Source organism: Lineus longissimus, chromosome 14, assembly GCF_910592395.1.
Source record: "Lineus longissimus chromosome 14, tnLinLong1.2, whole genome shotgun sequence".
Lineage (NCBI taxonomy): Eukaryota > Metazoa > Nemertea > Pilidiophora > Heteronemertea > Lineidae > Lineus > Lineus longissimus.
This window is the reverse complement of record NC_088321.1, coordinates 2,505,689-2,518,115: the sequence shown is the minus strand read 5'-3', so window position 1 is coordinate 2,518,115 and position 12,427 is coordinate 2,505,689. Positions and strand designations below refer to the sequence as shown.

General features: G+C 40.3%; 2 protein-coding genes across 6 annotated transcripts in view; one reads left to right on the top strand and one right to left on the bottom strand.

Annotated features, from left to right (window-relative positions):
• The window catches only part of LOC135498884 (uncharacterized), a 500,658-nt gene that overhangs the window by 337,357 nt on the left and 150,874 nt on the right, over positions 1 to 12,427 (bottom strand). The gene's annotated exons all lie outside the window — the stretch shown is intronic.
• LOC135499138 (uncharacterized) lies at positions 11,222 to 12,049 on the top strand. The gene has a single exon (XM_064789818.1). The coding sequence runs from the start codon at positions 11,272 to 11,274 to the stop codon at positions 11,977 to 11,979; it is 708 nt and encodes a 235-aa protein (XP_064645888.1). The 5' UTR covers positions 11,222 to 11,271; the 3' UTR covers positions 11,980 to 12,049.

Here is a 12,427-nt window from a genome sequence, read left to right as displayed (position 1 = left end):
CTATTTTGTTAATTCACTTTTATCCCTACCTGTACATCTTATCTGCCATTGGTTCTCTTCGTTAATTACGGGTACGTGTAGCGAATGTTGAGTTTAGTCTAGTATTTGGTTTTCGGCTCACCTGTCTTAAGGACAGGGGAGCTATAGTGATAGCGCGTCGTCCGTTAAACAATGGTGGCACGTTTCTTAAACCACTGGACCTTGAAACTTTAAACTTAGTGTGTGGGGTCTCTTGGGGCAACAGTAACTTGTATACCTAAATTCGGCGCGATTTTATTATTGTTCTGGCATATAGGGGGCGCTTTGTGAAAACCTTTTGGCCATAACTCCTGAACGCTGCTAGCTAGTATGACGAAACTTTTATCGTGGGTTCATCTGGTGATGGTGCATCACATATAATACAGGTTTTTGATTTGACCTACTTTTCAAGGTCACCGAGGTCAAAGTTGGAAAAAAACAAAAAATGTGGCACGTTTTGTCATTGTTTTACATAGCAACTTCAAAACCTGGAACATTTTGTGCCCCGGAGAAGACCTTCTCCGGGGCACAATTTCAGCCTGTTCCAGCTTCAGATATGGCCACCCAAAACGGATCCAAGTGCTATAACTCAAAAGCAATTTGATCTAGCCCTAACCCACCTAAGCCTACTTTTCAAGGTGAGAAAATAGTGTATGTCTACAGGTGAGCACAACGGCCCTGGCCGCTTCATTGTCATGTTAGGCTATTCTCTTCATAATTTTTTTAGCATTTGATGTGTTCACTGCTGTGGAACAAAGTTTATTGGTCCTGTACATGTACACTGTTTATCACTAATACATGTAGAGTCTAGCTATTTAGTTAATGTCAAATGTTTTAATAGTTTTCTATCATTTATATCAAGCTGCGAATCAAGTCCATATGTAGCTCTCATAAGCAAATAGTCTATACTTAGCTCACACATGGTCTATCACTGGACATTGTACAATAATTTGAGGTTTTGAAGGCATTTTGCGTTTTAAAATACCTTGGTGTCATAGCAATTCCATTTTCAGAAGAATCACTTTTGTAAATTCTTCTTAACAAATTGTTTGAGGTATAGATGAGGTATATTATCTGGCTAGGTGCAGTCCCTCACCGAAAAGCAGTGTGATGTCAGTCAGGATTCTGTCAGGTTGCAGTGTTACTAATATGTTTGAAATTCAGGGTGGACTAGCTTAATAATGTTCAGTAAAGACTTGAAGATGGAACTCCCTTCTAAATGATATATTTTCAAGTCCAGGTGTTAATACATTCACAAATCACAAAACTGGGATCCAATTCTGGTATAGGTCTTCCCCGGTTGGAGTGCCAGTCCTGAATGTCGGATATACAGCATTTGATTTAACATGAAAACTACTAATTACTGATTGCATAACATTAATCAAGCTAATTTGGCAATCATGTTAGCTTCCCAAACTTAACTTAGGTAAGCTAAATACTACACATACAAATAATCCAGCGGTAGGTCCAGGCCTGCTCTGGCTATGACAAAAGTCAAGATGATAACACGCCTCTACCAATAGAAAGAAATGTATATATGTAAAGCCAACTAAATAGTTATGCATGAACATGAAATTTGTAGAACAAAAAGATAATGAGTGAGACTTTGTTTCCTGGAACAATTTTGACCATGCCCTTACCTGACTTAATGGTCCACAAATAAGTAGGTATTGTCTTACTGCTATATCAGTGGATTTCCCAAGAGCAATAACACAAAGAAGTGTTCATTATTGAGATTGGGATTAGACTTGTGTCTAAACCTGCCCTGGAATAGGCTAAAAGTTGTGTGGTAGAGGAAGTCATCTTTAGGGAAATTGAATTGGGCTTTTCTGAAAGGTCCACCATAGAATTACCTTACATTTATATGGCAGTGTTGAAATCAGTGGAAAGCAGTCATAAGGGAGTGTTTTTCAGTCACGCGTTACCAAACATACAGTTGTACAGCAATCAAAAAGAGAGGTCAGGGAGTCTCAAGCAGTGGTAAGATAGTCAAAATCAGTGGTAGGGCAGTCAAAAGCAGTGCTCATTTAAATATTTAGGCTGACTGATTTCCACTGTTTTTGACACTGAAAATGACTCCCCACTATGCATCATGCACAGGGCTGGCAGTGGGGTTCGGTGTTAATTTAAATGTTTCACAGCACACTGAATCCACACTGAAACACCACTGATTTTGACTGCCATTTCCAAAACCTCCAGGAGGGAGCAGTCATTTTCATTGTTAATATGAATAATTTATTCAATGGCATGCAGGCACGGATGCCGAGAGAGGTTTGGGGGACGCCACCCCCCCCCCCCACTGTGCTGGTGCTGATGGCAACCAAAGAAATTGTGCGAAAAAGCAAAAATTTCTAGCCAACTGTTACTTTTGCTGTCCTATTTTAGATGATGTGTTTGCATCTAATATGGCAGTGATGACGTCATCTACAAGTTGTGCACAAATAGAGGACATCGCCATTGCATGATGATGTGTCACAGTAAAAAAACACCATTTTAAATGACTAATTTACGTCCTTGACCTACGTCATTGCAAACTTTGTCACTGAAGCAATAATGACAGTGGTCAGATGGGGTTACTAGACAATTGAAACCACACATGGCACTTAGCTACTTTCAGTGATGTCAGGGATTGAAGATCAAATTGACATCCAAATAAAGTTACTGCACGCGGCCTCTAGAATAATGGTCTAACAGACTGATTGATGTGTATATATTGATGCCCAGAACATCAGCTGTTGACTGCAGCTCCCATGCAGATATCTTGCAGTGCATGCATACATTACAGCACCTACAGCCTGACTTTGACTGCAATTACCACTGCTTTACACTGCCATCAAATCTTAATCTCACCAGTCATAAAGCAGTGGTTTTCAGTCATTTTGAAAATGCCACGGGTTTCGATCAGAGTTGGAGAAGTGGAAATCAGTGGTCTTTCAGTCATAGGCAGTGTTTTTGAAATACAGTAGAACCTCTCTATTAAGGACACCCTCAGGACTGACAAGTGCTGTCCTTAATAGAGAGGTGTCCTGATTAGAGAGGTCAAATGGAATGGAAACAGCCAATTTGGGACCAAACCTAGTGTCCTTAATAGAGAGGTTGTCCTTAATAGAGAGGTGTCTGCTAAGGGAGGTTCCACTGTATGTCGTTCATAATGATATGCAGGTGGCAGTGCTTTGCAGTGATCTTTCAGTCAAAATTAGTGGTTTTTTAACATTAAGAAAAAATGGCATGCCTAAAAAGTCATATGCAGTGGGGGTGTCAGTCAAAAGCAGTGTGATGCAGTCAATTTCAGTGCACTGCCGTTCGGTGAGGGGTTGCTCAGTCAGTGTTGGAGACCAATGCCAAGTTGGCTGAACTTGGTGTTATTCCATTTAAAATAGCTGTGTTAGAACTTGAATGTAAACAAAGTGCCGAATTAGCTACTGGGCTAAGACACATGGACAAATAACCTTGAATTTTGTTGCACGCAAAATTCTCACTGAGCTATGTGCTAAAAAGTTGTCTGTAGTGCGTTTCATACACAACTCAACCACTTTCTTCAGCCTGGCATAATTATTAGCCCCTGCCTCCTCCCAGGGATCTTATAATCTTCACGGAAATGTGTCTGAAGTGCAGCCCGAATATGATATGCAGTCCTGACCTGATTGCTGTGCATGTATTTTGAGTTGCTCTGTTGGTGGGGACTGACTTGTGGATCTTGAAAGGATCATATTTTAATTGTAGAGTACATTGACCTGGAACTTTTTTGTATCACTCATCGGCTGTACATGCAAGTTCCAGTTGGAGAGAAGACTCTGAGATGGAACTTTGACATGTAAATGTTATGTATGAAACTATCGGACAAAGTTTGGTGAATAATTTACCTGCATATGTGTATATGAAGGATAAAGGTTGTCTGTACTGTACGGTTTTTGGCTCACGGTAGGGTATTAATGTAGTTGTCTGTATCCTGTTTCAAAAAGAGTGGTGCACGTTTCTTAATAGCTAGGGCTATGGACTTGAAACTTTGTACTCCCAGGTCAGGTGACCTTCGACACTGAATTTTGGTACAATATGATTCTTCACTTGACCACCAGGGGGCAAAAAGTATTATATCTCACTTATAAGTGACTCGTTTTTTAATAAAATGATGATAGTGTTGTGTGACTAAGTCGTCCTAGCAGTAAGAAGACTTGCCACTTTCAAACTAATTAAATATGAAGGTCCTGCTAAAACGGGGCAGGAAACACTTAACTATCTAGTATTTATAACCAGAAACAACTGCTCTCCATATACTATCTTTATTCATAACTCGTCATAACTTCTATTTACAAGCAGGTATTACGTCATCATAATCATCCCACAACTTATATTTACAACCTCAAACTTCTGTCACACTGTGACTTGCGTACTATAAACCTCGGACTAAACCTCAACAGGATATTCATTCTCTCAGAATATTTTCTATGTCCACAACCTTGGACTCTAATTAAATGATGAGTGAACAAGTGTACTCCCAGAGAAGTTTGTCTCACACAGAAAGGCAGCGCTAAAACATGCAATTCTAAGCAGAAAAAAAACAGAGGTTGGTGCAGCTCTGTAACATACACTTTCCAAGAGCAATAGATGAGTTCAGCGCTATAACATAAACTCGGAAGAGAGGTTGAATGCAGCGCTACACTCTAAGAAGTTTGTCTCACAAAGAAAGGCAGCGCTATAACATACACTTTCCAAGAGCGATAGATGAGTTCAGCGCTTTAACATTGAATCTGAAGAGAGGTTGAGTGCACAGCTCGAGGCTTGCCACACTGAAGAATCTAGCAAAAAACCCCAGTTTATATACTTACCCCGAGGAGTAGGAACACAATGAATTCAATACTAAAGGAGTGAACATCCCAAGTAGTCCCAGCCCAAAATATAGCCCCGTTACATAATTTAGATCACTACACGATAGGCCAAGACACATGATACTAGAACAATACAAACTTCCCTCCAGTAACGAATGTGTGAAATCCCCAACCAGTAAACAATGCCAACACAAGCCTTATCACTATCTGGAAAACAAAGGATTATCTTAACGACCCAGGCCTGTCTGCTGCACAGCCTTAAAGGGACCATAGGAAATATGATAAAGAACTAAACCTTAAAATCCATAATGCCCACAATAGGTTCTCCTAGCAAGGATACATCACATATCATACAGGTTTTTGATAAATGACCTAATCTTAATGTAACAGATGTCAAATGGCGTAAATTTGCCGTTTGAGTGTAACTATGCCACGTTTCTTAACCTGTAAAGCTATGAACTTGAAATTTGGTACAAACACCTCCTACATCATAATTATAACTTCTGACACCGAATTTCGGTTTGATCTGATTCTCAACTTGGTCACCAGGGGACAAAGGTTAAAAAGTGCAATATCGCGCTTTAATATTAGTGACTTGTTTTCGAAAATATTTATATATGCATATCACTTGTTTGTACACTTACATTGTAAAATTCAATGTGGTTTGTAACAATAAAAGTGTTTATTCTATTTTTATTCAACGTTTCATCTTGGTATTCAAGTGTATACATTTCGCCAGCGCTATGTCTTTGAGTATATTTTGCTGTAAGGGCAATATTCTACATGTCATTTGTTGCATGTCTCACATTGTTGTATACAATGCATCAGTCAGGCAAAATGCTCCATAATGGTAGCTTCCAGTGACAATTTTAACATTACTGGTGCCAAAAGAGACTTCAACTTGACCACTTTAACTTGATGAGCAAGAATTGGGCCTAAACATCACAATCACCGTCATCAAATTCATGAAAAGCCCTCCAGATATTGACACCAACTGAGAACTTGGACTTTAAAAACATTAATTTGATTCCAAATTGGTTGCACACCACAGAAGCTCCTCTTGGTCAACACCTCCTGCAAAGACAGGTCTGACTTGTTCCATCACAAACACTATAATATATCAAGCCAGTGTTGTATCCAAGAAAGTTATTGGCTATTACCAACTTGTTTTCTGGCAGAACGGCATTTTAGTCTGGCCACTCTGTTTGTCCTTGTCATAAACTGTAGGGGTTGACGTTTGACTGAGAGACATGGATACTTGCTGGTCTCCTTGGAACAATATATTACGTAATACGCAGCATCACAGCAGTTCAGTTTTTTACGTTAGTTCATGTAGGTTCTGTGGTATGAAGATGACAACTCTGAAACAAATCAATCATAGTTCAAATGGTACAGAGGAGATCCTGATTTGGAGGAACAGTTTATGATGGTCAAGTTCATTCCAGCTGCCAACAGCAAGAAATCTATTTCACTACCAAGAGTTATACTAGGCAAACAAGATTTAGAGACAAGACGCATTGTCTTGATATGATGGGCCATTAGACCTTTTTAACGAAAGAAAAAGAAAAAATGCACATGTTATACCTTAAAGGCCTACCGGTATGTTTGCTAACTATTTGGAATTTGTAATTGAATCTGAACATTTCAAATTGTGTATAATACATTTACATACTATATTTAAATTTAAACATTGCTGTTGTGTTGACCAATGAACAACTACTATAAATACCTAATAAGTTTCAGCAAATTTGTATTCATTTAACATGCCCTTCACTACAGCATGGTATATACCGGTGTGAAAGCGATCAAAGTCCCCCTTGAACCATAGTCCGCTTTCTATTGTAACAGCAGATTAAGGCGTTGTGTTCTATTTTTCCGAGTATACGACTAACCCTAACCATAACCGTTGACAATACCATGTTTTGTTTGGGGGACAACTAACCTTAGGACTGCTATCGCTGGTACATCAGGTAAATGCATTTCTATTTTCCTGGACCACCAGTCGATCGGAATACCCTGTTAATCAAAAGTAAATGTGCACCTTATCAACCTAAATACTTTAATACCTTGCGAATAAGAACCAGCGGCCATTTTTGTCTGGGCAGATCCACCAATGTCATAATGCATACGACAGCCGCCCTTGCCATTCATGTGCATATAGGCGAGACCACGCCTAGCACCAGTTATTGCGTGACACAATCTGTGGTTTCTTCTGTGATGCAATGAGACATGTTAGTTACTGAAATGCTGAAATGGTTATGTGGACCAGGATGAGAATAAAAGGAAGGGTAATTCTGGGATTGTCTGTCTGCACTATGGCTGAACATCCTAGAAGACGCAGGCGCTACACTCTGCGCGAAAAAGTAAAGCTTCTCGCTGACTTCCATGCCGGTAATGAAACCGTGGGAGCGTTTGCCATCACAAACCGTTTGCCAAAATCTACAATGATGAAATGGTTAATGAGTGAGGATGACATTCATCATCATAGAGCATCGTCAAAAGCCAAGGGTTCAGAATTAGCGTGGAGAGAACGTGGCACTGGTAAGTCTAGGGAACCATGGCAAAGCCCCCTGAACATTAAGGGTACAGCTAAAGTGAAGGGAAACTGAAGGATGCATTTTTGCATGGAATGTGGCAAAGAACAAATTTAGTGATTTGCTGACAGAGTAAAATGAACTGTTATCTTTTAGGCCTATACGAAGAGATGGAGGCAGACCTAGCTGATTGGCTCGATGAGAGGCGTGCCCTGGGAATGGCGATATCACATCACAACATCAAAGATGCATCGAGGGAACTGTATCAACAGTGGTGGGTTGGATTGGCTATTGCAGAACAGACCCGTATATTGAACGATTACCCACGGAAATCTCACTTTACAGCATCAAATGGCTGGTTATCAGGGTTTAAGAAAAGGTACAGCATCTCCCTTAGAAGGAAGACCAAGGACAGCCGACAGGTGCCAGATAATGCTGACGCCCTAGTAGCTGCATTTAGGGAAAGCGTGCATGAACAGCATGAACATTATGAAGATTATCAAGTGGCAAATGTAGACGAGGTTTTCACCCTTTTTGACAACCATGGCAGTTATACCTACAACCGAACAGGGGCAACGCAGATTGATATCAAATCTTCGTGGGGCAATCCTAGGCTGGGATGTACCGTCACTTTAGCAGTCACAATGGCAGGGGGAAAATTACCCCCGCACATCACCTTCAGACGTCCAACTGCAGCCGCATGGCAAGAGCTTCAAGACAATCTGCCTGAAGATGTAGTCGTGGCACAATCACCAACGGGGTGGATGAGAGCAAATGTTATGTTAGATTACCTCGGAGAGGTGTTCATCCCCTTCATGCATCAGGACCAGGACGACCAGGAAGACGGGTATCTACCTTTCCTTCTCATATGGGATCGCTGCCGTGTGCATCTTACAGAAGAAGTTGCCCTTCTCATCATTGAGAATGGCGGTGTTATTGAGTTTATTCCACCAGGTTGTACCCCCATTGCGCAGCCCTTGGATGTTTCTGTCATCCACAGCTTCAAAGTCCGTCTTCGGCTGCTATGGAGATTGTGGAAACAGGAACACACGACGCCGGATGGAAATTGTCCAAGGATTTCAATTTTAGAAGTGACACGCCTTGTCCGAGACGCATGGCAGGAAGTACCCGAACAGGTGGTGCAAAATTCATTTCATGCTGCTGGTATTGGGCGTGGGGTTCCACTGGTTGGGGCAGAAGATCTCGAACAACCTGCTGGGGACGTCGATGAGGGACTAGAATTTTTTAACCTGCCAGAGGAAGACCTTGTCGAGGACCCTGATGAATAACAGGACCTGCAGGCTTCTTGAAGCCGTCTCATGCCATTGCCTTTTTTGGGCTACCCTGTAGAAGTGTTCATTTTGCCATTAAATGACCACATCAAATCTTGTTTCTTGCAGGCATCCGCAAAACTTGCTTTTTTCTTAGAGGTTAAAATGCATTCAAAATTCCTTCACCGACGTCACCCTGCCGAGCATAAAATTGAAACAGTGTGTAACCATCTTTCCCATTATGGTATACTAAGGGTTAACATGGTGCGATTTGACCACAAGTCAACGACATCGATAAAGAATTCCCCTTTATGTCAATTCCCGAAGCCTATTCATGTAGTAAAATCAAGCACGCCTACTCACATGTCGTGGGCGGGACAAGTTAGGCCTCACTGGTGGCCAGGATCGGTTCTTATTCGCAAGGAATTAAAGTATTTCCAAAACTCTACTGTGGTTCAACTCTAGCTTTATGATATATCCATGCCCCTAGAACACCAGACTTGTCAAAGAGTCCATGATGATGCAACGACTGCGCACTTTTTCACCGGTCGGTCTCAATATCAAGGATCCTACCTATCCTATCCTAAATTGCAGTGTGCTCATATTTAATCAATGTTCTCTAAATGGAATAAGATCTAAAAGTGAAAAGTAAGAAGTTGCTTCGTCCTTAAATAAATGCCTGTTTTTCAGTTACTTTTCTTCCAGTGAATATTCAAAATGACTTTTTTCGAGTAAATTATCTAGTGCCATGTGTCAAAAATAAATCTACGCCTATTTCTTGAACATTTTCCTCCTCTGTTGAATGGAAAGTGATATGGCTGAGCGATCCATCATCATTTTCAGCATTGTGCACTAGTTAGCCGAATGTCGTGAAAATGTTAAAATTAATTAAGACGAAACACCTTTGATTCTTGAAGGATCATAATTTATTAAAGACTACTGGACTTATACTGTTTGTACAACTGCTTTTACTTCATGTACGATATATTTACAAAATGATGAGTAAAACATTGGCCAAACCACACACTTGAATAAGAACATGTACCTTGAATAGTAAAAATGACATAGTTTTGTGAATAGACTTTCTCAATGAATATCTAGAGGGATGATATATTTATTTGAAAAAAGACCACTTCTCAATTGCAAGAAAAAGGAGTACTTTTTTTAAATTCCATTTTTCCGATCCGAAATATTTTGTTTGAGAAAAGACCAGTCTTAATACTACAGAAACAAGATAATTTTTTATAGATAATTTCATTTTTCAAAAACCTTTTTTTTTTCGTGAAAAGACTTTCCTTGATCAATGTAGAGAAAAGAATAAATTTTAGCTAATGTCATTTTTCAAATCCCATTTTTTTTTGTGAAAAGACTTTTCTTACAATAAAGTTACAGCAGTAATTTTCTGTAAAATTTCATTTTTAACCCCCCCCCTTTCGTTTCGCGAAACAGAAAAACAGAGACAAGATGGCCACCTGGCAGCCATACTTACTGTCTTAACAGACCAAGATTTAGGGTATGAATAGAGGGTCCCTAGATGGTTTAGAACCTTCTAGCTCAAATAGAAACAAAACATGCTACCATTCGGTGATTTAGCTAGCTTTGACCTCTGTGACCTTGAAAAGTAGGTCAAATAAGAAACCCATTAGTTACATGATTCCCCCTTGCTAGAAGTGTCTGCCATAAAAATCTCGTGAAAATTATAACTTTTGACGTTTTGCCCCCTGGTGGCCAAACCGTTTACCATAAAAGATCGCAGTTCGGTCTATGAGTCAGGGCCACCAAGTGATACTTTTGTGCCAAGTTAGGGATCAGTAGCTAAAGCAGTTACAAAACGTGCCGGCATTGTAAAATGCCACAGGTAAAAACTGACCTCTGCGACCTAGAAAAGTAGGTCAAATAAAATAAGAAAACCAAACGAGTGTGTTTTTTCAGCTGAAATATCACGCGAGTGGTTGTCTTGTCTATGCAGCTGGCCTGATACAGATTTCAACAATTAATACATACATGTTCGCCTCATAAGTGAATTGTACATTCTTATGTAACGGCTGCCTAACAAACAATATACTGGGTGAGGTCACAATCCGTGTTAGAATCACACTAACACCTGATTTTAACACCTAACACCAGAGATAACACCAGTTGTGACCTGCTTTGTGTGATCTCTGGATCACACTTGATCTGGGTGTGATCTTTGGGATTAGGTGTCAGTTGTTGGTGTTAGGTGTTAAAATTGGCAAAGGTGTTACACCTCAAACCCAGCTTGGTGTTTAGGATCAGAAAATCTCTATTCATTTTCCTTTTGAGTTAACACTAACCCCTAGGGATCAAGCAAGATTGGAGGTCACAACACTTTACACCAACTGTCTTGTCTTCTGTTAATTCTGCAAAATGTTTCATTTCCCTGCATTTCAAGCAGAATTTCAGCAAAATCTCCCTGTGCAGAGAGGACCAAAGTTAAGAAGAATGCCTGCAGAAACTGAAGAACCCATAGAACAGCATGTTAGGCTCGCTGAGCAACAGATTCAGCTCCTTGCTACCGAGTTTCATGCATGGAGGCAGGGTGAGGGCAGACCAAGGGCATGTCCTGTATCTTCTTTAAAGAGAATTGAGACATTCCTACACATGATGGCATCTGGAGGCTTTTATCGGCAAATAGGATTTTCTGTAGGACTTGCCAAGAGCACCGTCATTGCCTACACGCATGAAGTGGCTAGGTTCCTATACTCTTCATCTCCAAACCACATATCTTTGCCCCAGGATCAGGAATTTGATGACTTGGCCCAGCAACTTAGGACTGTGGATGGTCGTGTTCTTCGCGTCATCATGTTTCTCGATGGTGAAATCGTTAAAATCCAGCGTCCGGATAGAGCTGGAGATGCGTACTTTTGTGGGAGGCATGGTAAATCATGTGACTCTTTGAATGTCCAGCTCGTTGTGGACAAACATGGATGTGTTAGACATGTGGTGAGTGGAATACCAGGGTCTACTCATGACAAGACTGCAATCGAATGGTCTCGGCAATTCATGGCATACCTGGACACCTTGCCAGAAGACGTTGCAATTCTAGGAGATCCAGCATATCGAAACGTTCATCCCAGGGTTGTTTGTACTTTTGTGGGGAATAATCTGCCACAGGAACAATTGCAGTTCAACTTGCAGTGCACCAGACTGAGGCAGATAGTAGAAAGGTCCATAGGGGCAACTGAATTGAAATGGCGAATCAGTCAACTTAAAGAAAACAGGTTTCCAGCAAAGTATGGACCGCTTTTTCCGTCTCAGTGCATGATTGGTATTTGCGTTCTGCACAATCGCTTCACCAATTTCCTTTAAGAGTCCTTGGCCGAAAGGACTTAAGCTGTTTTAATGAACAAACTGGACTCGTAGTTTAAACAAAATGTGCAAAAAATATATTTAAAGCCAAAATTTTACATCGTTTGATGTTTGTCACTTATTGCACCTTTGGTGTTGAGAATTAAAACTGATTAAAATTATCCTGTAGTTCCAATGATCTTAAAAATAACATCAGTAAGCAAAACCTGCTTGAAAAATTGCTTGTCGTTTGACAACTTTCAAAAAAATTACTTGTCAATTTGTGAAACACTTAACACTGCCCAGAAACTTGTGTGTGGCAATTTTTTAAAGTTGATTTTTTTAAAATAAATGAACAGAAAACTGACCTGAAACAATTGGACTCTTATTGAACCCACAGCCTAACCATGGAGGTATAAAATAAGTTCTTATTTATACCTCCATGGCCTAACCTAGTTGATGACAATGG